Source organism: Lacerta agilis, chromosome 2 (assembly GCF_009819535.1).
Source record: "Lacerta agilis isolate rLacAgi1 chromosome 2, rLacAgi1.pri, whole genome shotgun sequence".
Lineage (NCBI taxonomy): Eukaryota > Metazoa > Chordata > Lepidosauria > Squamata > Lacertidae > Lacerta > Lacerta agilis.
The window spans coordinates 97710979-97738405 of record NC_046313.1 but is presented as its reverse complement, the minus strand read 5'-3'; the positions used below and the strand labels follow the sequence as shown (position 1 = coordinate 97738405).

Sequence of the window (27427 nt, the reverse complement as noted above, 5' to 3'; positions counted from 1 at the left end):
GAAATCTACTTACATAAACACAAACATGCCACTAACTGGTACCTAAAGGGGTTAAAATCCCAACCTCTGATTAAGTGAAAGCATCCCAAGGAGTTTAATTGGCCATGCTAAAGCCATGACCATCTGTTCAGCAGTGTTTGGCTACTCTTCACGAGAACTATTGATCAGCCGCTGCTGGAGAAGACATCATTATGCTACATTAGATTTATTTGGTTTAATGGAAAAAACTAATTCCTTTAAATTTAATTACAGCGGCTAGAAATTAGTCCTTTGAAACTCTGAAATATTGCAGAATTGTTTTAGGCTCTTTCGTTACAGCTGATTTGATGACATTTATGACTTTTTAAATTCTTTATTGCCGTGTGATGGTTTTGTAATTAGTTTTTTTATATATATATATATATATATTTATATTATTGTAGGGAATTCCTTGGAGCATAGTGCTCCAAAGAAGTGTATTAGTGTATTAATAAATACACAAGCATGTAATAATGAAATCTGATAATGAAATCTGATAATTAGGTTCATGACTTCATGCATATATGTTTCACATATCCAAGCCCTTCAAACTGAGCCTTTCTGGCCCACATCTGTGCTGTTTATGTGATACTAAAGGTTACATGGATTAAAAACATTTTAAAAATTTATTACATACAATCCATCCTCTTAGTAACTGTAAGATGATTTGATCTCTCAAGTAACAGAATTTTATGTTACAGGTAGGTAGCCGTGTTGGTCTGCCATAGTCAAAACAAAATAAAAAAATAAAAAATTCCTTCCAGTAGCACCTTAGAGACCAACAAAGTTTGTTCTTGGTATGAGCTTTCGTGTGCATGCACACTTCTTCAGATACATTGAAACAGAAGTCACCAGACCCTTATATATAGTGAGAGAGTGGGGAGGGTTATTACTCAGAAGGGTGGTGGGAATGGGTGATTGACTTATAGGTGTAGTAAACCTGTTGATGACTGTTAACGACTGCAATTGGTCTTACAGGAAAAAGCGAGGGGTGAGATAGCTAAAAATAGCTTTATCACGTATAATGAGATAAGAATCCAATGTCTCTATTCAGACCAGGTTTCTCCATGGTTTTAAGTTTGGTAATAAGTTGCAATTCAGCAACTTCTCTTTCCAGTCTATTTTTGAAATTCTTTTGTAATAAGACAGCTACTTTGAGATCTTGTATAGAATGTCCTGGGAGGCTGAAGTGTTCTCCTACTTGTTTCTCTGTCTTGTGATTCCTGATGTCAGATTTATGTCCATTTATCCTTTGGCGTAGGGTTTGGCCTGTTTGTCCAATACAGAGAGCTGAAAGGGCACTGTTGGCATTAGATAGCATATCACAATGTTAGAAGATGAGCAATTAAATAGTCCTGTTTGATGTTGTTGGGGCCAGTAATGGTGTTGTCCGGGTGTATGTGTCCATGTTATGTCTGGTTGTTGTATTATTGTGTGGGTGAGGGGTTGTTTAAGATTGGGTGGCTGTCTGTAGGAAAGGTCTTCCTCCCAGAGCTTGCGAAAGAGAACTGTCATTGTCTAGAATTTCATGTGTTCTTCTGACATTAGAAATTTCAAGGTAGCCAGCCATGCCAAGTCTGGGTTGCAGCAAAAGGAACAGTTTTGGTACACATTTAAGGCTAACACACTTATGGCATAAGCTTCCATGGGAAACAAGTCACTTCATCATATGCATGAAGTTCTTTTTCTAAGCACACATGGTGTTGGGGTGGAGGGGGAGCGCACCGCCCCCGGTTGCACAATCCCAGTGGGGTGCCATTGTGGCTGCCCCCTCCTGCGCTGGGCACAACACCCGCACAGACAGTGTGCCATGCCCCCAGGATGTGCGCCAGCCACGCCCCCCCACCTGCTCTCCACCCCCACCCCCCCGCTGGAGCTTGAAGCTCTGCCACTGAGTGTGAGCTGGTTTTATTGATAATGACATGGGCCATATTACTGTGCATTTCTCTGAATGTTTCTGACTAGTTGTAAGGCATTTTTCATGCTGTGCAATAAAGAAATATTGATTGAATGATTGAGAGGGCGACCATATCCAGTTGCCGTATGTTAAGTGTATTGATCTAAAAAAACCACACCCATAGAACTGTTATCCCCCTCCCCCCTTTTACTGTTCAATTCCTCCTGTGGATTCAAGGTAAAAGAATTTTTAATGACCCCAGGAGCATATATTGACAAGTAGTATCAAAGGATTTTGCATAATAATGTCTTGCCGCATGACTATGTCCCCTCCCCCCCCCTTTTAATGCTGGTTGTTGAGGGAGAATGTGAAGCACACGTGATAAGGATTAGGGATTAGGTTCATGTTAAATGATTGCAGGAGTATGCAACTGCTGGTTTTAATAAAAATAAAAAGAAGGCCAACAGCAGAATGGAGTATAAAAAGGATTAAAGTAACCTACTGAGATGGAAGGATCATCAGCAACTCTGGAAGTCAGGGAAACGCATTCTCAATTTCACATCCAAAATTGCATTCTATTTCCTCTGCAGCTACTGCAAGTCTGCTTCTCATATGTTCTGCACAGCTCCTTCTTCATTCTGCAAAGCTGCATGTCAAAAGCTGCAGGCCATGTGGAAGAAGCATATACACCTTGCCATACCAGCGTAGGGGCGAGGGAGAAATTGAATATTGTTTGCATCTTGATAATGTGAAACTATCTGTTTCACAGTTCCTGCACTTCACAGAATTCTGCTGTGCATTTCTCCGGCCAATGTGTAGCAAAAAGAGAGAGAACATTTTTAGAGAAAGTGCTCTCTCTCTCCTTTTAGTTCTTTATCTTGGGCTGGGACATCCCTTCAAATAGAAGACTCCTTCAAATGGAGAGTAGCCCATGAGACAGAGGGCTGTCCTCTGTAAAGCAGGACAAATGGGCACCCTAGATGGAAGGTGGAGCCCAACATTTCCAAGGGATGATGAAACTGAGGTCCCTGCCACCGCCATCACCACCTACACTCCAAGTAGCAGCCACTGAAACACAGGTTTTGCTTTAAACTTTTTGCTTCTTGCATCCACTTTTTGTTTGTACTGTGCTTTTCTCTTTCACCGGACCATGACAGTGACAGTCATTGAAAGCTGGGGAATGGAGTGATATGGTTATATTAGCCATAGAATCATAGAGTTGGAAGGGACCCTGATGATCATCTAGTCCAACCCCCTGCAATGCAGGAAGAGAAATAAAAGAAGAAAGTACTTATTTTTTCCTGCATCCTTCAGTCATGGTGCAGATATATTTTAGATTCCATTTTGTTGTTGTTCAGTCATTCAGTCGTGTCCGACTCTTCGTGACCCCATGGACCAGAGCACGCCAGGCACGCCTATCCTTCACTGCCTCCCGCAGTTTGGCCAAACTCATGTTAGTAGCTTTGAGAACACTGTCCAACCATCTCATCCTCTGAGAACACTGTCCAACCATCTCATCCTCTGTCGTCCCCTTCTCCTTGTGCCCTCCATCTTTCCCAACATCAGGGTCTTTTCCAGGGAGTCTTCTCTTCTCATGAGGTGGCCAAAGTACTGGAGCCTCAACTTCAGGATCTGTCCTTCTAGTGAGCTTTAGATTCCATATATATATATATATATATATATATATATATATATATATATATATATATATATGTGTGTGTGTGTGTGTGTGTGTGTGTGTGTGTGAGTGTGATAAACCAACCCTGCTTAGCCTGTAAAGAATTACACCCCACTGCTTTTACTGCCTAATTCGACAACCAGGGATAGTTGCAAGAGGGCAATTTTTCTTTAACATCTATTTAACATTCAAAGTGAAAACCCCAGAAGTCTCCAGCATCTACTCTGGAGTTGACAGTGATGCTTACACTCAAGCCCGTTGAAAGTTAAAAGAGTAATTACAATCCTTACAGAGGGGTTCCAGGCTGCCACTTCAGTTTCTATGGCAATAAATGCTGACTGTCCCAAAAATAGATTATTGTGCTTTACACTGGTCTTTGAAACAATGGTAATCCTACAAGCACTTCAGTGTGTGTGTGTGTGTGTGTGTGTGAGAGAGAGAGAGAGAGAGAGAGAGAGAGAGAGAGAGAATCTTGCATGGTACTTAAGAGGTTTTCATTTTGTCTGAGGAGCACAAGAACTTAAGAATCGTGCTGGTTCAGACCAAGGGCCTGTCTACTTCAGCACCCAGTTTCATCAAGAGTAGCCAGCTGGATACGTCCTGGAGTTCCACAAGCAGGTCATGAAGCCAACAGCGACAGCTCTGAGAATAGTTTGATCCCAGGCTGGTTCTGTCCTGTTCTACTGGAATACACTGTTCTTTGCTACAGAGTGTGGGGTCGGTTACTTAAATCCTTATTCTCCCCTTCCCATCATTACATTTCTGATGGGGAATAGTATGTTGATGTTACCTATTCAGGCTCAGGTGAACTGTTGTGCTGTGCTGAACAGAGCCACACAGCTGATAGCTGAGGACAGGACAGCACTTCTTGCATGTTGTGATTTGCTTTATTATTATTATTATTTAGTTATTTAAAAGCATTTATAAACCACTTAATTTAAAAAAAAAATCAGGATAGATGGTAGAAGGGAAGGCTATGCTGCTCGCATATCTGGAAGGCTGACAGTGTCTGTGGATTGACAATGGCAGTAGGGTCCACTACCTGGGAAATAGGGCAAACATTATTCACGCATTATGGCAGATTTCAGGTGCAGCTGTCAATAAATAAGTGAAGGAAGGTCCATCCCTATATCCATGTGTATGTGCAGGCAGAAGCAACAGACTGTAGCAGATACATTTGGACTCATGGATACAATTCACCATATCCTCTCACCCAAAACACACCCCATGTATTCTATTTACTTATTCATCTTCCAGCAACACATTGTAAGGATGCCACAGTAATAAGACAATATCTGTGTGCATTTCCATTTACTGTAAGCCCTGGCCCTCAGCTTTCTCCTTCAATATCTCCTGAGATGTCAACATTGGCAAATTAGAGGAACGTAATTTGAACACTTAGCCACTGTTTGTGATACACACGGGGCCTCTAAAGGAAATGTTTTAACAGCTTTTTAACCTTGTAGCATTTCAGGAAATAAATGGAGAGGAAAAACAAATTCAGCAAACAGCCAGTAACCTATGGTAACAAGCACGCTAAACTATTGCTTTCTTGGCATTAGGCAGAAATATTACAGAGATCTCAGCCCCCAATTTCACAATAACAAAACGATGATAAAGCCTAAGTACTTTATCATAGTGCCCCCCCAGCTGTTAGTCTATCTGGGCACCTCAGCATCCTTGGATATTGACCCAGGGGTTGAAAACATATTTAGAGAAGATAGAGAGTTCAGATCTGCTAATGGAATTCAGCAGCATGGCTTGTTAAATCATTAGGAAAAGCTGAATCCTTTAACTGAAGTAGGGCTGGCGTATACAGCTCTTTTACAAAGCAAATGGACACTCCTTTATTGGGAGCAGTGAGTGTTATCTGGCTTCAGCTCAGCACAGAGGCAGATTTAGGGCAGCATGGCTGGTTCTGTCGCACTGGGTGCAGAGCTTTGGGGCCACCACAACTATGATGTAGACTGGATGGCAAGGGGGCACCAAATTTTGGTACTGCACAGGGTACCACTGGAATTTGAGACCCCAAGGTCCGCCGATGCTCAGTGTAATCAGACTTCAGAACCTCATATGTCACTTCACCCAAGTTGTCATCAAGTCTGTTTCACTGCCTGAAGAACACAACACACACACACACACCACAAAAAGCCAAGGTGCAGCCTGGGCATGGCAGCACCAGAGAAATCCCTTATTAATGGTAGCCCTTTCCACCTCACTGTTCTGGAATGAGACTATGGCCTCACGGGGAGTGCCAGACATGCCAACCAAAAACTCTCACAGAGGAATCACTGAGATTCCATAAGTGTGGTAGCAGGCTATCTTAAAAAATCCTCCAGAGATGACTAGCCACCACCAGTCCAAACCACACCTGAAAATGATCTGCCAGGACAATGAGGTGATCGAATCACTCCCTCTCCCAAATAGCAGATTCTTCTTCTTCTTCCTCTTCTTCTTCTTCTTCTTCTTCTTCTTCATCATCTACTCTGTAGCAACAACTATTTCCTGCCACATTTTTCAGGCCAGAGATACAGTGAGACAGCCATGTGGTTGTCATGGTGGCCATGAAGTCATGAGTTGGTCTATGCAAGGAACCCTTGCATGCCCCAACCTGTCCCAGCCTGGGGATTCTCTGAGACTACCTCTTCTAGTTTGGACACCTGATCAGAGGAATGGTTCATACAGCAACAGAATCCTGTTCTGTGTCTCTTTACCCAACAACACTGGACATGTCCTTGCATCTAATTCCAGAGCAGATCTCCTGTTAAGGGAGATGGAATTGTTCATGGATGACAGGGACCCCAACCCCACATGCAACTAATTGCCACAAGAGGTGGTAGGTGGCCAATAAACTGGAATGATCCCCTCTTTAATCAAACAGCTTGCAGGTCTATAATAACGAATGATAAAGCTCCATTTTCAGGCCACGAGAACATGCAACATTGGCTGTGTGGCAGCTCTGTGCCTTCTCATCCTCCCACTCCCATTATATTTAGTAAAGTAATGCCGTATCATGTGTTTTGCCATAGTAAACATTGTAAGAGGGAGAGAGAGGAGGTGGTGGAAGGCTGCTGCATGCAGCAATTGTAATATGCAGTTCCAGACAAGTTTAACAGAGAGTGAATTTGCTGGGAATAGCAACTATGCCATTCATGCCTTGTTTGTGAGCTGGACTGGATGGATCCTGGTCTGACCCAATGTGGTAATTCATGTGCTTTGTTCCCTCTGGCCTCCTCTAGAAGAGCTAGTCTGGAGTTTGTGGGTCTATGTCAGATATAGCATTAGAGGCATGCTGCTCGTACATCGGCAAGCCCTGCCATTGTCAAATGTCCAAACTGGTCTCCCATTTCTCTCTTCTACTGGGCTGATGAATGTTACAATTTCCCAAGCTTATTCTTCAACTTACTGGAGCAAGGATTCCCAAACTTGGGTCTCCAGCTGTTTTGGGACTACAATTCCCATCATCCCCGCCCACTGGTCCTGCTAGCTGGGGATGATGGGAGTTGAAGTCCAAAAACGGCTGGAGACCCAAGTTGGGAAACCCTGCACTAGAGAATGCCAAAGTTCCAGATCACCAGCAAAGTCACTATAAGATGCTAATATTGTTTTCTACACTGAAATGTCAAGATTCACGGTTTCTTCCTCCTCCCCCCCTCCCCAAGAGCACAGTTTCATGTCTTTTAGAATGAGACTGCAGGACCAGATGTTACACAACACAGCTGAGCATTCAAGGTGAATGACATAACAGGAGGCTCTTGCAGGCAGGAATACTCCAATACATCATGGTTTGAAACACAAAGTCAAACTCATTCCCCAAGGTCATTCATTCAACGATTCTGTGGTAAAAGCCCATAATTAAATTTGCCCTCTGCCTAGTCCAGAATCAAACTATTAATCCTCCATGGTGTGTGTGTGTGATTGCGATACCATGTTTTCCAATATTTTAAAAATGTGAATACTAGAAATTCTCATTCATGAATGATTCACATTCTAATTCTGACTACCTCACTCCAGGAATGTAGCCATAGAATCGGCACATTGATTATAACTACCACAGAGTCTGAGCAGCATCTATGTCAGGGATATGACACTACAGATGGGGAGACCCATAGGAAGTCTAACAATTGTCAGTAAAATACATCTGGCTGTTTTTGCTCTCTCTATATTATTTCTCACAGTCCCATCAAATCCTTGCTGGGGATCCCATGCTTTTAAATTCTTGGGAATAGTTGGGCATCGAAAGGAAGGAATGTGGTATTAAAGGTACCCAACCCAGGAAGCTATAAAAAATCAACCTGCTGACTCCTTTAAAAAAAATTGTTTCCATATTATGTTGTCTGTAGTGGGTTTTGGTTGGGTACACCTATTCTTAAAGTTCTAGGTGTGAGGCAATGCATGGCTTTCCTTGGTTCCATATTTCAAGCCGAATGCTTCAGTGGTCCAACATTATAAGATGCAATGCTATGGCTCTACACCGCAGGTTCCACTGTGCCACAATAATTTATATGACTTTAGTCTAGACTTTTGTGCCAATAGAGACATACCTTCATCCACTGGGCGATAAAAGAATTTATGCATATGGTGCAATGCCAGTGGAAGAGACTGGGAAAGTACAGCGAGAGATACAGCCAGGGCTGTGAGCTTTGATTAAGTCTACCTCTTTTTATCCATCTGTGATTGAGACATCATTTAGTCACATTGATTGGTAGTGATTCCAGCCCTACAACGAATGGATTGAAAATCGTTTTGCACAAAAGTTATTTCCCTGTTTTAAACTGATTAAACTCTGTGAGTTTGGGAAGTTTCTGGGTTGTTGTTGGTTTTTGTGTTTGTTTGTTTTTGGCAATAGAAAGTCCTGATATTTCTGCAATTTTACCCTTCCATCTTTTAAACTCCTTTTTGATCACACCAATTTCTTTAGCTTGGCATAATCCCAGAGAGACAGTGGATCATTTTCCGTTACATTATGAGGAATCATATTATGCTGTGTTGGCATTATGGCGGCATAGCTATTTTTAAAAATCCTTTTGGAAATGATTCTACATCTCTATTCACTAAAGCCCTCCCTAGGAATATAGTGGAACAAACTGTGATAACTGTGACTTAATTATTCATTGGTAGAGCAATCCGAGTAAAAATCTTCTTCCAAGCAGTATCTGTGGGTTGTACACAGTTGGCATCCCTCCACTGACATAGTGGAGGCATTGATCAACATAACTGGGAGGGAGGCAATTTTTGCTAATTTCCCTTGCCACCTGCTGCTCCCTACACTAACAACCACTAAGGAACAATGTGGGAGGTGGCATGGCAGGAACTGCGAGAGGAGGAAGAATGTATGAGAACTGCCTCCCAGTTCTGCTGATGGAAGCCCCTGCTTAACCAAGAATCTCCCACCATGGAGGGTCAGCAGTTAGATACAGCTAGACATGTAAGGAGTCAGCAATTTTTGTCTAATCCTTTGTAGGTTATCACCAGTGCTTTTTCTATTCCACTGCAGTTCAGCTTCTGCTAAAAACCTATGTTGTTCATCTTGCTATTTGCTATGGCCAGAACTAACAGAATTAATTTTGTAATTAATTTCAATGCATTGCAATGGAAGGGAAACATAAAAAACAATGCAGAAAATAATATAATTATTTACCTAATGTCTGTGGATTAAACACAAACAAATTGGCAGTGGATGCCACTGGTATTTGCTTGCATGATTTGCGTTCCTGACCCCCAATGAGCTTTTAAATTGCATCACTTTTGTTTCCCATTTCCATTTCTGACGGTATTCTCCGATACCCCTAGATGCAATCGTATGTACATTGTTCCTGAGCTAACATTAACCCCTTGAAAGGGATTTTCAGCCTCTTTCTGCAAGTAAACCCAAATGAGCTTAATGTGACTCCCATCCTAGTACAGATGCATAAGATACAGTAACAGCTTTTGGTTTCACCACCGTTGATTGAGCAAGCAACAAATGCCCACTTCTCTCCTGTTCTTTCTCTCTGAAATTTCCTCCCTGTACAACCTTGTCAGTTCAAGAAGTGAACAGAACTATAAGCCCCTCCTACATCTTTACAACCAGGGGACACCACTCCCTAGTACATATACTTAGGGCAACAGCTCTTGGTTTCACTGTTGACTCAGAGAACAACAAATGCCCACATCTCTCTCGGTCTTTCTCTCCGAAATGTTCTTCCCTGCACAGCCTTGTCAATCTAAGAAGTGAGCAGAACAACAAGCCCCTCCTACATCTTTACAACCAGGGCAGAGCTAATGAGACATGGCACAGCTGCCAGAGAGACTTGGCAGGCATCAATCAGCACCTCCACAAGAGACCCAATTGACACCTGTTGTCAACAGAGTGAACCAGCCTTTTCCACTGTCACAGCACAGTTCTTTTCCTCTCTACATCTTGTTCTTCCAACTGTTTATCTTCTGTCTTTCATGGAAAAGTGATTCCACCCATTCATTTCCTTATAATTAATCTGATTTTCTGCCCATGCCTCAGTGTTCACTAGGAGATTGTGGAGTTGATGCAGAAACTCCATCTGGAAGAATTATATTAGTCACAGGCAATTCCTTTCCCCACCACAGATAATGAGGATGTCCTCCTGGGCTCCAATCCTTGTTGAGCAGATATTTTTAAAAATAGGTGATGTAGCAAGGAAAATCACCCAGGGACAGGGGCGTAGCAAGGGGGGGCATAGGGGGCGGTTCGCCCCATGTTCCATAATGGAGGGGGTGACAAATTATCAAGGAACAATTACTGCCCTACTAGGGCGGTTCATAAAAAACTTTTTTTTTAAAAAAAAAAAAAGCCTGCTCCAAAGGTCTTATCTTACTATACTAGGGATTATATAGCTATATATGAAATTTCATGTATATTGGTTAATATCTTGACCCTCCTCCACCTAAATAGATGTTTACTTGGCTGTTTTCCTATGTCGTGAAGGCTGAAATTTCAGTTCAGTGGAACACTTACTGTTCCCAACCCTAACCCTGTGGAAAGCCATCTAATTAGACTTTAATTTGATTTTGAGATGGTCTTAAGAGGTTATTTAATTGTTGTTTGATTTTATACCAATGTTATGTATCTGATGTTAGCCACCCTGAATCCGACTTTGGCCAGGGAGGGATGGATATAAATAAAAGTTTTTTATTATTATTACTTGTTATTATTCCTTTGTAAGAAAATATGAAATAACATAAAACCATTTTTGGGGGGAGGGAATCAATGGGGGGGTGACAAGAAACGTTCCGCACCGGGTACCACCTGACCTTCCTACGCCTCTGCCCAGGGATAGACAAGAGAACTCTGCATACTGATGAACTGTTGGACTCATGCATTTCTGTATTAATAAGGTCTACCCATTGCCCTAAGCATGGTCATCTGTGAGTGTGCCAGTGCTGTAGATGAGCTCGGTGGACTGCTCACAGGCAACAGGACTGAGATATTGTGGTTGGGTGGCAATGGGTCAAATGTCAGGTGTTGTTGCACGTGCCACCAGGTGATCAGAAGTAGAGCAGTTCTAAATGAGCTTGAAGATACGTTGGATGGTCACAGAGCATCACAGAGAAGAAATGGCAGGTAAAATATTCTTTCAAAAATAACATTGCCAGTAGCAGATAGTATCCACTGATGGGTTCTCTGCAGAGGCTGGAAGAGCACAAGTCTCCTTTGCTGCGGGAGCACAGCACACATTCAGTAAGAAAGTAAGGAGGGAACTGCTGGATCAGGTCAGTGGCCCACCTTCTCCAGAAGTCCTATTCTTTCAGTGGCCAGGTGGGTGGATGCCTTTTGGAAGCACAAAGGCAGGACCTGAGCATAACGGCACTCTGCCCACATGTAATTCCCAGCAACTGGTATTCAGAGACATACTGCCTCCAACTCTGGAGGTAGGGCATAGCCACTATCCTGTATGGATTTGTCTAATCATCTTGGAAAGCATCCATCACTATCTCTTGTGGGACCTAATTCCATAGTTTAACTATGCTATATGTCTGCCCCAACATTCATCATCATCAGATGACACTGGAGTGTAATATTATGAGAGAGAACCATAAGAACACAAGAGCTCTGCTGGATCAGCCCCAAGTCCTATCCAGTCCAGCATTCTGTTCTCACAGTGGCCAAGCAGATGCCTATGGGAAACATGTAAACAGGACAGGAGGACAACAGCACTCTCTCCCGACATGTGATTTTCAGGAACTGCTAAAGATTTCCCACTTCTGACTAGCCACTTTCTTTGCATCATGCATAATTCTATAAACTTCATTCACATGGATGGTCGACTGGCCATATATGGAGGGACACAGGCTAGGCACCTCTGCTCTATCGTATTTCCCCCCTTTTCACCTTTCCTCTCAGCTAAAAAGCCTCAGATCATTGTAACCTGTCCTCATAGGCAGCTGCTCCAGCCACCTGATCATTTCCAGCTCTACAGTAACCTTCTTTAACTGCTTTTCAATTCTGGTCACACTGCAAATTTGCATGCGCACGTCTACCATCGGGAAATGCACAGCACCTTGATAGACATTGACAGTCTCCATCCACAAAGTCATGCAAGGTTCACCTTACATACTTGGAATTAGAAAATTAGATACTTGGGATTAGAATTTATTTTTCCATTTGATGCGTTGTCAACATGAGGATCTAGAAGAGCTTGGAATTGCAAGAATACAGCAACGTGTGTCTGTTCTTATGGATATCGATCTGACAGATGACATTCTCTGCTTCCATTCATAATCCTGGCTGCTTGCCTAGGCAGACTCAGAGCATCTCAAAAATCAGATATAAATGAGCGCCCATGCTTTCTGCTTTGACATCATTCAGGTGCCATGGAAAGCCTGCAACAATTTTTAAGCTCACCTGAAATAAACTGTGAGAGTGGTAATGCAAGAGAGAATAGGATTAGAAGAGACCAGAAGCCCGGAGTCTATTTCTGGCTCTCACCTTGCATCAAACTGTGACCTCTGGTGATTCAATTCACTGCTGCATAATATGCCCTGCTTTGAGCATAACAAAACTGCCTCAACCACAAATGCAATGCACAGTGCTTAGATAAAAGGCACTTGCTAAGTGGAAGTTAATGTAAATAATGATGCTGCAAACATTTCACTACAAGGCACAGAAGAAAAGCAATATGAGAGGTGGGAGAAGGGAGGAACTGTCTCCTTGAATCTCTTGTAGATATATCTGAGGAAAGATCTGCTTTTGTAATTAATCACTTGGCACCAAAGTCCTGGATGTGCTAATGCTAAATGCACATAAGAGCTTTGCTGAAATGCTTTTGGAAGCAATCGAAACAACAGCACCGTGAATGCTCGTTTCCTAATCCCAAAGCCTGAACTTTGTAATTCACCCAGCTTTTTTGTCAATATGGATGCTAAAAGACATGCTCATCACCTTAGTACAGAATCTCGCACTCAGCCATACTCAACTCCAAAGCTTATATAACGGCAAAATCATTTTGGAGCAGAAAAATGAAAATCCAAAGTATGCTCATCTAAGCATGAGTGATTGACTGATTAGCTGCAATCACAGCATTATACCAGGAGTTGTGTAGAAAATTATGGCATTCCAACAGAGAAAAGTATATGGCTTTCTAACACCAGCATGGATAAATTGTGAAAGCAAAAGTCAAAATAAGACAAGCGTTCTTCCAGAGAGCATATTACGTATTGCATCAAACCACTAGTAAAAGGCTTCACTGCTTCCTCTACTTTTGAGTGTAAGATATCTTCATCACAGAATCTTCATACTGATTACAATATATTAAACAGCTTTTTTGTTGTTGCTGCTGGTTGGTTGGTGTTGCAAATTTAAGAGCATATGCCATTGGTCTGCTTTTCATTTTAACCCCTGGTATGGAAGCCAGCAGCCTCTTAGTGCCAATACTTTGTCTCAGCACCCATTTGGGGTCTCCTAATAAGTCATCATTTTACCAAGTTTCTGTGGCTGATTTCAAAGTGACTCAGAATACTCTTCTCCCCACATTGCATTTCTGTACTGATGCCTTTAATTCTGATTGTGCCAATTCTCCTTTCTAGCCTTGGTCATCCTCAGTCCCCCCCCCCACAAGTCCATCTTCTGCAAATCGTCTCTTGAGCCACCAGAGTGCTGTCCTTACATCACTTGCTGCCACTAGCTAACCCACACCTTTCTGATCCTTCCTTAACCAACCAGGTTCTCACAAAGAATCATTGCACATTTCAGGGTGGAAGCTGCATGCATTTCTTTCCTTATTAAATAGTGCACATTGTTTTCATAGGTATTATTGGGCTGGGGTGTGGGGAAGACTGATTGTGGTTGCTCCCTGGTGAGGGGTGGAGTGTGTGCAACCCCCCCTTTCAGTGTGAACTTAATTTGGGGGAGATAGCAGCAGATGTGAGAGTAGTAGTAGTAGTAGTAGTAGTAATTGCAATTTATAACTACATACAGGTGGAACTCGAAAAATTAGAATATCATGGAAAGGTTCATTTCGTTCAGTAATTCAACTTAAAAGGTGACACTAATATATGAGATAGACTCATGACATGCAAAGCAATATATGTCAAGCCTTTATTTGTTATAATTGTGATGATTATGGCGTACAGTTGATGAGAACCCCAAATTAACAATTTCAACTTTGGGGTTTTCATCAGCTGTACGCCATAATCATCACAATTATAACAAACAAAGGCTTGACATCTCTCCCTTTGCATGTCATGAGTCTATCTCATATATTAAACTCCAGTAGCTAATGAAAACAATTGCTTACATCAATGGACTTTTCCACGGTATTCTAATTTTTCGAGTTTCACCTGTACTTGCATATCTGGTGGGTGGGGTTGGTTGTCTCTACTGTATTTCTGCATTTTGATCTGCTGGTGGTTTCAGTTTATATTGAAACAAAATGAAAAAAATCCTTCCAGTAGCACCTTAGAGACCAACTAAGTTTGTTATTGACATGACCTTTCGTGTGCATGCCTAATTGTCAGTTTATATTGATATATAAGAGGCTCTTATCTAATCATTCTGTGCAACATATTATTATTAGTAGTATTAGTATAAGTATTAGTATTAGTAGTAGTAGTAGTAGAAGAAGAGTTTGGATTTGATATCCCGCTTTATCACTACCCGAAGGAGTCTCAAAGCGGCTAACATTCTCCTTTCCCTTCCTCCACCACAACAAACACTCTGTGAGGTGAGTGGGGCTGAGAGACTCCAGAGAAGTGTGACTAGCCCAAGGTCACCCAGCAGCTGCATGTGGAGGAGCGGGGAAGTGAACCTGGTTCACCAGATTACGAGTCCACCGCTCTTAACCACTACACCACACTGGCTCTCCAGTAGTAAGTAGTAGTAGTAGTAGTATTACTGTTACTATTATTATTTCTGTTCAGTTCCTTAGCTGTTTCATTACTCTGTACTTATCACATATAAATCATACCCAGAGCCTGGCTGGAAAACAGCTCTGAACTCTACCTCTGGGTCTTTAGATGCTTTCTTTTCTTTTCTTTTTTTTAAAAAATATTTTCATCAACAGCTTCAGGAAGCAGTGCAGGAAATGAACTGAAGGAGATGAAAATAAACCTACTGAGAGATCTAATGAGGGGTGGGGAGTGGGGAAGGGAAAGGTCTAGTTAAAGCATTGGTCACAGCGAATTGTAATCACAGTGTCCAGCTTTTCTTGGGTATTATCATTTTAATCTCCACATATACTGATTCACAAACACAAAACCCTTCCCGATAGGGCTAAAGCTTGGAGCTCTGTTTTAGTTTCTTCCAAAGAGATGGCTTATATAAGATGCTCTCCCCCTAGAGAATCTCTGTTAATTATCATCCTTATCATACACATATTAAAAATAGCAAAGTAATCCTTGTGTTAAGTGTTTGCGTTCTCACTGAAATATGTACTTCTAACAAATCCCTAATTAATTGTAGGTTTGCTGGTTTAATGAGCAATAAAAGAACACAAATAAAACCAGGCACTGCATCACCCAAGCATTAAAACCAGCTGCAGAGATTTTACACTCGGCGCATGGGTGAGCTCAGCCCACGGGGAGAACCTTGCCAGGCAGGTTACCTAATGAGCTTCCCCCAGTCCTTTCTGACAGAAAGAGACCCACGGAGCAAATGTTGTTTCATAAAAGGGATTTTAAAGTGTGGCCTTTACAGAAGGCAGGAAGCAAAGATTTGAAAGAGAGCTGAAAGAGAGAGGAATGGCATCAATGGAACAGTGTTTTCTGCTGGTATAATGATAAGGCTCCATCTTAGAGACCAATTGTTATACAGTTTTTGATGTAAACTATACCCCCCACCGACCCCTGATCTCGGGTTTCCTCTCCACCTCTTTGGAATTGTACTTCTACATACACATCAACTTGATAATGGCCGTGTTTGCATGTCATGCTAAGCCAAATGATATCTTTGAGCAAACACGTGGGCTCATGGGAAGGAGAGCGCAGCTGTTTTGCTCCTCTCCAGCCCCTTTAGCTCAGCCAAGATTTCCCACAATAGTTAATCCAAGTTGTGCGCATTCCCACTAGAGGCTGCCTTCACACCAACGAGCACTGTCGTGTTGCTGGCTTCAAATGTGATTGAATCATAGAATCATAGAATCATAGAGTTGGAAGAGACCACAAGGGCCATCCAGTCCAACCCCCTGCCAAGCAGGAAACACCATCAAAGCATTCCTGACAGATGGCTGTCAAGCCTCCGCTTAAAGACCTCCAAAGAAGGAGACTCCACCACACTCCTGGGTAGCAAATTCCACTGTCAAACAGCTCTTACTGTCAGGAAGTTCTTCCTAATGTTTAGGTGGAATCTTCTTTCTTGTAGTTTGAATCCATTGCCCCATGTCCGCTTCTCTGGAGCAGCAGAAAACAACCTTTCACCCTCCTCTATATGACATCCTTTGATTGCTTGGAATACTTCCTAGTAGTGGTTCACCAAGCAGACCTGGCTGCTTTTAGTGTTTCACACGTAATGCTACTGTAAATCATAGTTTGCCTGGCCTAACTATAATTTGTTTGAATGTGCGAACCTAGCCCAGCAGACTCACTATAGTTTGTTTTCTGTCAACAAATGTCAGGAGTCCAGTCCCTGGCTTGATCACATCACACAGTAAGCGTAGTTAATTAAAAAGGATGGTCATCAAATCTCTGTTTAAATCTGGCAATCTGGCATGGATGCTTTAGTTGAGATCCTTACATTACAGGGGGTAGGACTAGATGGCCCTCGGGTCCCCTTCCCTTCTACAGTTCCATGATTCTTAAATGGTATGCCCATCTGGAAGCGACACAGTAATTGTGACTGACTGGCACTGAGCAGGAGAGAGACTACAGTGGCTAGTATTAATGGGATCTTCAAGGACATGTAGACCTCCCCATGCTACTGTAACCTAGTTATCACATTGCTCCTCTATCCATTTTTGCTCTTACTATGTGATCTGTCTCCAGTTGTCACATGATAATGCAAGCACAGCCTGAGGTGTGGGAGATGCTTTTTTTTTTTAAAAAAAAAATAAAGATGTAGGGCAAGAGACAGAATGGTGTGCAAGCCCAACTCACAGGCAGGAGACTGCAGCTGTGATGGAATAAACCCAGAATTAGCAATCCCTCTGAAGTTATCCTTCTGCCTCTTCATTTCCCTAATTCTCTCCTTTATTCTCTCCTTGGCTGGGCAGCAGGGTTATTAATCAGAACAGCAATGCCCACTGTGTTCTTTTGAACTGTGGAATATTTCTCTCTCTTTTTTGACTTTGAGGAGGCGAGAGATGAAAAAAAACGAGGAAATTAATCTATTCATGAAATAAATATAATCCCCGTCTCCTGGGAATGAATATGTAAATCTGAAAAGGAAAGTACCAAATGACTGAATTTGCTCTAAAAAAAAGAGAGATGCACTGCTGTGAATTTGGAGGACAAAAAGATGAAGAAGAAGGGAGGTCTGTAAGCATGCTCATATAAAAAGGAACAGCCAGTGAATATTAGGCTAAAAAGTGATATATCAGAATCATATCATTCTATATCTTCAGCCTTGTCTCCTGAGGTGCTGTGGGACTACAAAACTCATCATCCCCAGACAGCTTAGCCAATGGTCAGGGATGATGGGGCCGTAGTTCAACAATATCTGGGGACAGAGACTGAAGAGTTATACCTTAGTATATAAATCATGACATTGCATGAACTTGATGGAAGGGAACTAGGAGATTCAATGGCTAACCTATCAGGTTCTCTTCACTCTTCCTGCCCCCCTCCCCCCAAAAATCCATAAAATAGCCATTCTCAACCTGGTGCCCTCCATATGTTTTAGACCAACTCCTATCATTCCCAGCCAACATGGTCAATATTCAAAGGTGGTAGGAATGGCAGACCAATAACCTCTGAAAGGCACCAGGTTAGGCCTGTCAGTGGTTCCCAAATTTATTTTGCCCCACTTGAAAATTGCCAGATCACTTAATGTTTTTTTTCCCACCTGTTGCAGCAATTTTAATGCACTGTATTAGATGCTATATGATTTCTAAACTTTTTTTTTTTACACAAACATGCTGCAAACCACTGCAAGCTGAAAGACTGCAATTTGGGGACTCCTAGTCTATGTGGCACAAATTTTGCTCACATGTACCTTTTACACTCGCCTCAACTCTCATGGTAGCTTCAGCTTTATTTATTTTGTTACATCCTCCAAGCTCAAGATGGCTGCTCCCCATTTTATTTTCACAACAACCTGGGAGGCCAGTTGGGCTCAGAGATAGCGACTGGCCCAGTACGCTTCATAGCTGAGGGGAGATTTGAACCCAGGTCCTGGTCCAACACTCTGACTACCCACATAATGCCGGCTCTCATCTAATTCTTTCACTTATGCAAGCCTCCTCAGTTCTATTTTAATTTAAATACTTTTCATGTGGAAAAATACTGTGGCTACTCCCTTGCAGAGATTAAGAGACTATAGAGAATAAGGGCAGATGAAGGGTTCTGCACTTCACTAAAAAAAAAAGGCAATATTTGCCCACACACTGCCCCTTCCATCACCATTTAGTCCTGGAATATTCACAGTTGAGTTTTGGCACCAAATGCCAGTGGAAGATGCCTGCACCCACTGCAATAGCTCCACCAACAGCCCACTGGAAAAATGCTACCACAAAAAACACACCGGTAGAGACCAGCCGTATTTGCAGAACAAGAGATTCCAACAAGAAGGGGTACTAATAAAAAGGCTTAATGCAAATTTCACTGAAATAGAGGCAGGGGCGCAGAAGGAGACTCTCAATGCCCCAATTCATTTTCAACAAAACTGTAACATGCAGGGAGGTAGGAGGAAGATCAGTCATCCTTTCGCTTCCTTCTTATATTGACATTTCTGTGTTTTTTGCAATGTGGGCTCCCCATGGAAAGCGCAGCTTTCTCCTCTCGGTTCATCACAAAGCCACTTCACTCTCCTTTTCTAAGTCCGCCGTGAAGAGCTGCATGCTGGGTGACTGATGACCAAATTCCACCCTAGCTTCACCTCCCCGGCTCCTCCTTTCCCATCTGACTGTCCTCTGCCTGATCACCACTACTCATTGTCAGACCCCGGTGCCTGGCCCTGTGCCTGGCTTGCTGCTCAACAGAGGCTGTCAAAGCCAGAGGCTGTCACCTCTGTACGCACTGCTGATGTTATACAAAATTAGTTCTGCAAACAGCTATTCCTGAAAGCCCTTCCTCTAACAGCACCATCCTCTTGATGTACGGCACGGCAGAGCACACCCCATCTCTTAGGCAGCTAGACAAGAGTGAACAGATAGCGTACAAGCCAGCTGTGGAGTCAGAGTTTAGTAGCAATGCTGATGAGACGGCATGTAAGTTGTCACACTCAATATCCTCCCACAAGAATACATGCAAAATAAAGCCTGTGGGAAGCACCCATGAATCATCACCATTGAAATCTCCCTTGTTATTCTCCTGAAAATTAAACCAATGTACAGGACAATGCCTTTGTAAGAGTAGTAATCCACATATACAAACAGCTGGTATTCTCCTGGAAAACAGGGAGTCTTACCTGACATGCATTGTACAGAAGCTGGTGCTCAAATTTCTTGATGCCCAAGATGTTCTGGAACATCTCATACAGTTGTTCCTTGCTGAGAATCAGCTCTGAAGCAGCACTTGCGGTCATCCTGGCTTGCGCTTTGCGAGGATCCTCTTCACCGCGATAGATCGCATCAAATTTCGCCATCCAGGAACTCAGAACAGTCTCCTTGCTGAGGCCATCGATCTCGGGGAGACTTCGGACCCTCTTTTCAATATGCTTCTTGAAGACTTCCCGAGAGTCGTTAGCTGAGAAACCACCACTCTGAACCATTCTGGCAACGCGGTCACTTTTCAGAAACACCTGCAAGTAAAACAATAGAATAAAATGAAATCTCGATTCCCCTCCTGGCTGTTTCAGAGCATGCTGGCTGTGAAATGACTGGAAGCAAATCACATTAGGAAATACTGTCTAGTGGCTTATGCACTGGACAGTATGCACTAGACAGTAGTCAAGGAATATAACATCCCACCCTGAGTTTACAGCTAGACCTGATGAACTGGAGTAGTAAGCCATGACTTTTTCAGGTGGGCACCATTGCCATTATAAAAGAACAAGGGAGAACAAGGGAAGTGTTCATTGTGAGTTCCGGCACCTCTTTTCCCCTAGAAAAATAGCACTGAGTACACACAGCATCTATACTTTGCAAATCTTTTCTTTTTTTTTTTTTAAAAAAGAAACAAGTAAAAAAAGGACATATTTTTCTTCCCAACGAGAACTTTGGCAGCCATGTAAGCAACCATCAGGAAATGGAATGACATTTTAAGCTGAACACAGATTTTGATAAAAGTCACTACATAATCAGATTCAGGCTCTGCTATTCTCTTTTTCTCTCAGGGGCAATTCAAACATGACAAATGCCTGACAACGAAAGTCTTTCAGTGTAGGGGAAAGTGTGTAAATCACATATCTTGTCACTTATAAACTGCACATCCATCCATCCATCTGTTTTGCTGTATGTGCCTGTGCAGGGAGACTGGCCCATGTAGGCCCTACCCATGTTCATTCAGCAAAATAGGTCAGGCCATTGAGCTACCCAGTATTGTCAGGCAGCAATCGAAACCACACTTACCTGTAAGTAAAGTGCAGTAGGACTTTCTTCTGAGCAGACATGTTTAGGACTGTGAAGCAGCTCTCCAGGGTCTCGGGCAGGACTCTTTATCGTCACCTGCTACCTGAACTCTTTTAACTGGAGATGCCAGGGATTGAACCTGGGACCTTAAACCTGCAAAGCAGGTGATGCTGACCATCATATTGAGCCTTTGTCCCTCCCTCAGTGTCCTCACTGGAAAAGCGCATGCTTTGTGTGCCTTTGACTTAATTTATCCTTTTGTTGACATCTGCCTCCAAAATCAGACAGGAAGAACAGGACACTAGAATGTGGATACATTATGGAAAACCTGAAGTTTCAGGAGCTTTCTTCATTTATTTTCAGATTATTTTTACAGTGGTACCTCGGGTTACAGACGCTTCAGGTTACAGACTCTGCTAACCCAGAAATAGTACCTCAGGTTAAGAACTTTACCTCAGGACGAGAACAGAAATCGCGCGCCGGCAGCACGCCGGCAGCGGGAGACCCCATTAGCTAAAGTGGTACCTCAGGTTAAGAACAGACTTCTTAAACTGAGGTACCACTGTACTTCACATTTCCTATACAGGGAATTGAAAGGTCTTACACTGGACAACAAACATGCTGGAAACAAGTCGTTTTTGCTCAAAACATAAACTAGTTTTATACGGAAGTGGCTCCCAAGTCACTATGCTACTTCTGACAGGTGGGTTGATATCACTTACCAGGAGGGAGTGGGGCAGGGGCAAGGTGCTTAGGAGGAAAGCATGGTGCAAACGCTCTGGCAGAAGTGACAGTTTGGCTCCGACGATGTGTTTCCACCACACCACACTCCCTGCCGCAATGTCCCTTCCCCTCCCAGGAAACAATGGCGACTCACATGCTAGGGTAGTGGTTCTGCCCACCCAGAAAAACCACTTCTGGTTTTATATGAATGTGGTTTCTTATGGAATTCATGTTTTGGCTCAAAGTAAACATGTTCTTTCTTATTTCAGGTATTTAACTACCGTGCAATATTCAGAATGTCACAGCTCTTGGGTTCTGTGATTAGGTACCGAATATGTACTCTGTTGTGAGCCGCCCAGAGTGGCTGTGGAAACCCAGCCAGGTGGGCGGGGTATAAATAATAAAATTGTTGTTGTTGTTGTTGTTGTTGTTGTTATTATTATTATTACCTCCAGGTTTGACTGCTCTGGTTAGGTGCTTGGGATCAATTCTTTACTCTTCTACTGCGATTTTCTTTCACCTTTTAGAAAGCATTATGATGCAACCTACCAACACTAATGCTGCATTTCTGTTCATTTTTATGGGACTTTTTCAGTTTCCCTTTTTTGCCACCCTTGCCAATAGTCTGCAAGGCATGAAAGTGAATTGGCTATCATACCACAGTGGTTTAATATTACGCCACCTGCTTAGTTCCTGCAATGAAGGAACCACAACTAAAGAATCCCTGACAGATGGCCAGAGGTTAGGATTCCTGTATTAGTTAGTTGTGATTCCTGTATTGTAGGAGGTTGGACTAGATCGTCCTTGGGATCCCTTCCCATTATACAATTCTATGATTCTAGAACACGACCCCCACTCCTTAATATCTACTCCCCCCCCCCTTTCTGGGATCCTGTTTTTTCTGAACCACTGGTTACCCAAACAGTTTCAAGAACTAGGCCATTTCAATAAATGAAATTGTTCTGTGTCCTCGTGCCTTGTAGCTTTACAGAAACAACAGAATGTCTTGTAAGGAGAACATATCACCTAAGCAATTGACCTAACGCCATTATCAGACAAACCGGGATGAGAAAATCCACCTCTCACCTTCTCACATAAGAACTTTCCAATACATTGTGGCCTGCTAGGAGCATTGTGGCCACACTTTAATTAAAAGAAAAGGAGATGCCAGTGAGTGACAGGATGCTATTTGAGAACCGGCCGCAGATCAAACCTTGTTGCTATGTAGAGTCGAGTGTAAGAAAAGCAATCTGTGCCTCACGCTATTCTGAGGGTCTCTTTTCATCACTCTATGCAGACAGATGGAGTACAAAGCAGAGGTCAGACGCAGGGGATGAAAGCCATTTGACACTGTGACAGCCGCTCTGGGGAAGAACAGGGGAAGATGACATTTTTTTCTTTCCCTAGGAGCCACCTGTCAACAGTGACCTCTTTCTGGCAAAGGTATGAAAAAAAGATGAAAAGATGAAAGAGAAATGTCCACCTCGGAGATAGGGAATAAAACATGACACATATCCTTTCTCTGAAGGCAGGACACCCCCGGGGGTGGGGGTGGGGTGGAGATGAAGTGGAAGGGCTGGAACTTCTGAAAGCTCACCATGAAGGACCACCAGCCAGTCTTCAAAAAAAGTCCAAAAGGATTAGTAGTCTGAAGGGCGTTGGTTTTTTTTTTTTTTAAACCAGCTAATAGAGAGGAATCCCTCTGTTATTCAGGATACTAGCCTCTTAGCAGGCTAGTTACAACATAGGAATAAAAACCCTCTTAACAAACAGACTGATGAGGAATGGGAATGGGCGAAGGAGGAATGGAGAGATCCGTCCCTCCTCGGCCAGCCCCCTCATTCACCTGCCTGGAATCCTATGGTTACCAGCAGATGACTTGTTAAATGCAAGGTTGGGCTGTTGGTTTTTCTGTTAGCACATGTGTTCACTTGTGAAACATGAGCATCATTAGGCTGCCTTACACAACTCCAGCGGCCCACTTCTGCAGCTCCAGGTGCCAGTTTTACAATTTAGTGAAAGAATCCAGGATTCTTTCAGTCAGAGGTGTAGGAAGGTCAGGTGGTACCCAGTGGGGAAAATTTATTGTCACCCCCCCATTGATCCCCCCCCCGCAAAAATGGTTTTACATTATTTCATATTTTCTTACAAAGGAATAATAACAAGTAATGATAATAAAAAAAACTTTTATTTATATCCTGCCCTCCCTGGCCGAAGTCGGGCTCAGGGTGGCTAACATCAGATACATAACATTGGTATAAAACCAAACAATAATTAAATTACCTCCTAAAACATCTCAAAATCAAATTAAAGTCTAAGTAGATGGCTTTCCACAGGGTTAGGGTTGGGAACAGTAAGTGCTCCACTGAACTGAAATTTCACCCTTCACGGCATAGGAAAACAGCCAAGTAAACAGCTATTTTGGTGGAGGAGGGTCAAGATATTAACCGATATGCATGAAATTTCATATATAGCTATATAATCCCTAGTATAATAAGATAAGACCTTCAGAGCAGGCATTTTTAAAAAAGTAATTGTTCCTTGATAATTTGTCACCCCCTCCATTATGGAACTGGGGTGGACCACCCCCCTATGCCCCCCTTGCTATGCCCCTGTCTGTAGTAACTCAGATGTGTTTGTAGTTGGAGATGCAGATCATCTCAGTATGCTCGTACCCACCCCTTTGAGCCACCATTTTGCATTGGGCTCTCCCCCAAAGCTACCATTTTGTTCCTGGCTCCGCCTGGTGGCCCTCACAAGCCTGAAGCATTCCCTGCTTGCTCTGCTGAGACTCTTGAAAAGAAAGCAAGAGTCTCCAGTGCTCTCTCCTGCAAAGGGAGCCAGAGCTAATTCTGAAGCTTCTATCCACTTGCAGCAGTGGGGGAACTCTCAAAAGCTACTGAAGGTAGCTTGTGCTAACACAACAAGCATGGACAAAAACGTAAGAACACCCTGTTCTCACAATGGCAAACCAGATGCCCATGGAAAACCCACAAGTAGAACCTGTGGGCAACAGTGTTCTCCCCACTTGTGATTCTCAGCATTCAAAAGCACAGGAGAGGTAGGACACAGCCATTATGGCCCAATTCTGCTCTGCCTCACAGTTTACTCAGTTTTCAGAGCTTTTTGCAACTGAGATGCCCTTCCATTTAGATCAGCGAATCTAAAACAAAGCAGATGCACAGGAGAAGAAGAGAGGCAAAGCAGGGTGCCCGTGAGATGGTATTTATTTCGACTAAAAGAAAGAAAAGGGAAAATGGGTCAAGGCGATAATGGCGCCCCACCAGAAACAATTCCTCTCAATTCGGCAGAACAGGGAGGGCTGCTGGCAGCCTGGAAGGCGTAAAGCATTGCTTTCTTAATGGCGTCAAGGATGGAATGAATGCAGTACACTGTGAAGAAGCTAGGCCGGCAGAGGGGTGTATCTGCAAATGTTCAATAATTAAGGGACTGAAGGATGACCCGAGGACACAACAGTTTTCTGCATTGAGTATCTCGAGCTTGGAAAAGCACTAAAAGCTTATAATGCTCTCCACGTGCATTGGAGGAAGAGACACTTCCATAAAAAAAGGATAACAGACTGCATGAGTACAAAAGGAAGAAAGGAAGTGTGAGGATTCTCACTCTAGCCTTGCAAACATGAAGCAGAAGAATGTTTCAAGTGCCCTCCTGACACTCTGAGCAAGATGGCATCTTTCATATTTCCTGCAGAAGGAGATGGAAGTGGGTTGAGAGTGACTTTACTATCAGGCACTTCTGCTTTGAAGGAGCATCTTGATACAGCCTGCACTTCATGAGCAAGGAGGTATACATGGAAAAACAAACAAACACCACCACCAGCAGCAGGAATATGCAAGAATCAAATCATGTTAAGGGTACCAGTTGGTTGTGCTGGTTACTGCTTGAAGAAAACAACCATCACCACATGCAGGAAGGACCAGATGCCTTTAGCATGCAATGGAGGTGATGTCTTGGAGAGCCACTGCCAGTCAGTGCAGACAATACTGAGTTAGATGGGCCAGTGATACGACTCCATTTAATGCAACTTCCTATTATTGCTAGATGGTTCGATGGTCCAATTCCATAAGAAGCAACTTCCTACGTTCCTAAGTAGTGTTACAGCAGAAGATATTCACTACCTCTAGCATCCGGTTTGCTGTGTATGTAGAAATTCTAATTAGGAAAACATGAATCTTCAAAGTTGGCCCCCTGACACATAAAGGGAGCTTGCATGTAAAATATGAAAGCAAATGTTAATGCATATGGATGTTGTATACCCAAAATATGGTGTTTTCCTCCCCTGATTATTATTCATTCATGCGAACTGAACTCAACCAGTATATAGAGATGTCAAGTGAGCTATCTGACAACTTGTAAACAGTTATAGAAGCCGTGATGATCGGTCGCAGAGATTAATTAGTACGCAGAAGGCTTATTTTTAAAAAACCTAATTAACTGCCAAAATATTGATTCTTTTAACAAAGATATTATATAATTGGAAAATAGCACTCCCTAATTGAAATTTATGACCTCTGGAATGAGAAAAATGACACAAAATAATCTAATGACTGGATACTGTAGGAGAAGTACTCCCCTAGTTCCGCATTAGTCTTTTTATTACCTTACTACTAGTTTGTCGCTTGGAAAACATGCCCCCCCCCACAAAAAACCAAGCCCCTGAGGCAATGTAAACTCACTCAGATGAATTGTTAGTTCATATTTCTGTGCGCTATAATATGCCACAATCCGCCAAATTCATTCTCTGGGTCAGCCCACTGAAAGCTATTCCAAAGTAAGTGGTGTGAGGTCTTGAGCCTTTAGACAGGCACACACACACACACAAAATTGTCATAAAGAGTTAGGCGAGTAAGAAGTGTTCTGCTGAATCAGACCAAAGACCCACCTTGTCCTGCTTCCTGTTTCCCACAGGGGCCAATCAGATGCCTCTTGGAAGCTTACAAGAATGGCCTAAAGGCAATAACCCTTCCTGGCTGTTGCCTCTCAGCAATTGGTTTTCAGAGCTACGTTACCTCTGAACATAGAAACAGTACATAGATCTACACTGCCTTGGAATGTAGAAACAGAATACAGAGACATACTGCTTCTGACCAAAAAGATTCCATATAGACATCGTTGTATTGGGAAGATTTCGATGTTTGATGTTTTGTTGTGTTTTTTTTATATTCTGTTGGAAGCCGTCCAGAGTGGCTGAGGCAACCCAGTCAGATGGGTGGGGTGTAAGTAATAAATAATAATCATCATCAACAACAACAACAACAATGATAGTTGTTAAAAACTTATCCTCCGTGAGTTTGTCAAATCCCATTTTAAAGCCATCTAAACTCTTCTTTCTCAAGGTTAGAAAAAAACAATGACGCTACTGCAGAGGTTCTAAAACGCTGTTCTTTCTTTCATGGACCATCTGAAAATTGCTGGGTTTTTAAGCAGAACACTTAATAAACCCCTTTCCTGCCATGCCAGCATTGTCAAAACCAGTGTCCTTAGGCTAGGCCTCTTAGAAGGACCCAATTAACTGGCGCTTCTTCTTTTTAATAATAGAAAAATCAATAGACCGCTTCAGCACCATGTTGTGAAAAGTGCAGGCCCTAGGCCAGGTCTTAATATTTCTGTGTGCTATAATATGCCACAGTCCTCCAAATTCATTCTCTGGGTCAGCCTACTGAAAGCCCTGGTCAAAACAGCTCAAGTCTCCACTGTTAAGACAAAAATAAATCAAGTGCAGGGCCAAGTATGGGTTCCATGACGTTTTCTGGAGATGACCTCAACAGAACTCACGGACCGCAGTTTGGCTACCTCTGAACAGCTGCAGTTGTTAGGAACATAGAAAGTCCTCTTGTACCAGGTTCGACTCCTGCTCCATCAGACTGGCAGCAGCATCTCAGGCAGAGGCCTCACATCACTGGTTACCTGTTCCCTACATCCAGAAAGAAGAGATGGCTGGGTGGTGGTGGTGGTAATGCTACCTGAGCTGCAGAA

The 27427-nt window shown here is 42.8% G+C and overlaps 1 protein-coding gene across 1 annotated transcript in view; it reads right to left on the bottom strand.

Annotated features, from left to right (window-relative positions):
- The window catches only part of CADPS (calcium dependent secretion activator), a 337985-nt gene that overhangs the window by 239002 nt on the left and 71556 nt on the right, over positions 1–27427 (bottom strand). Inside the window, 1 exon segment of the mRNA XM_033141314.1 lies at positions 19606–19938. Within this exon segment, the coding sequence (XP_032997205.1) occupies positions 19606–19938 (333 nt within the window).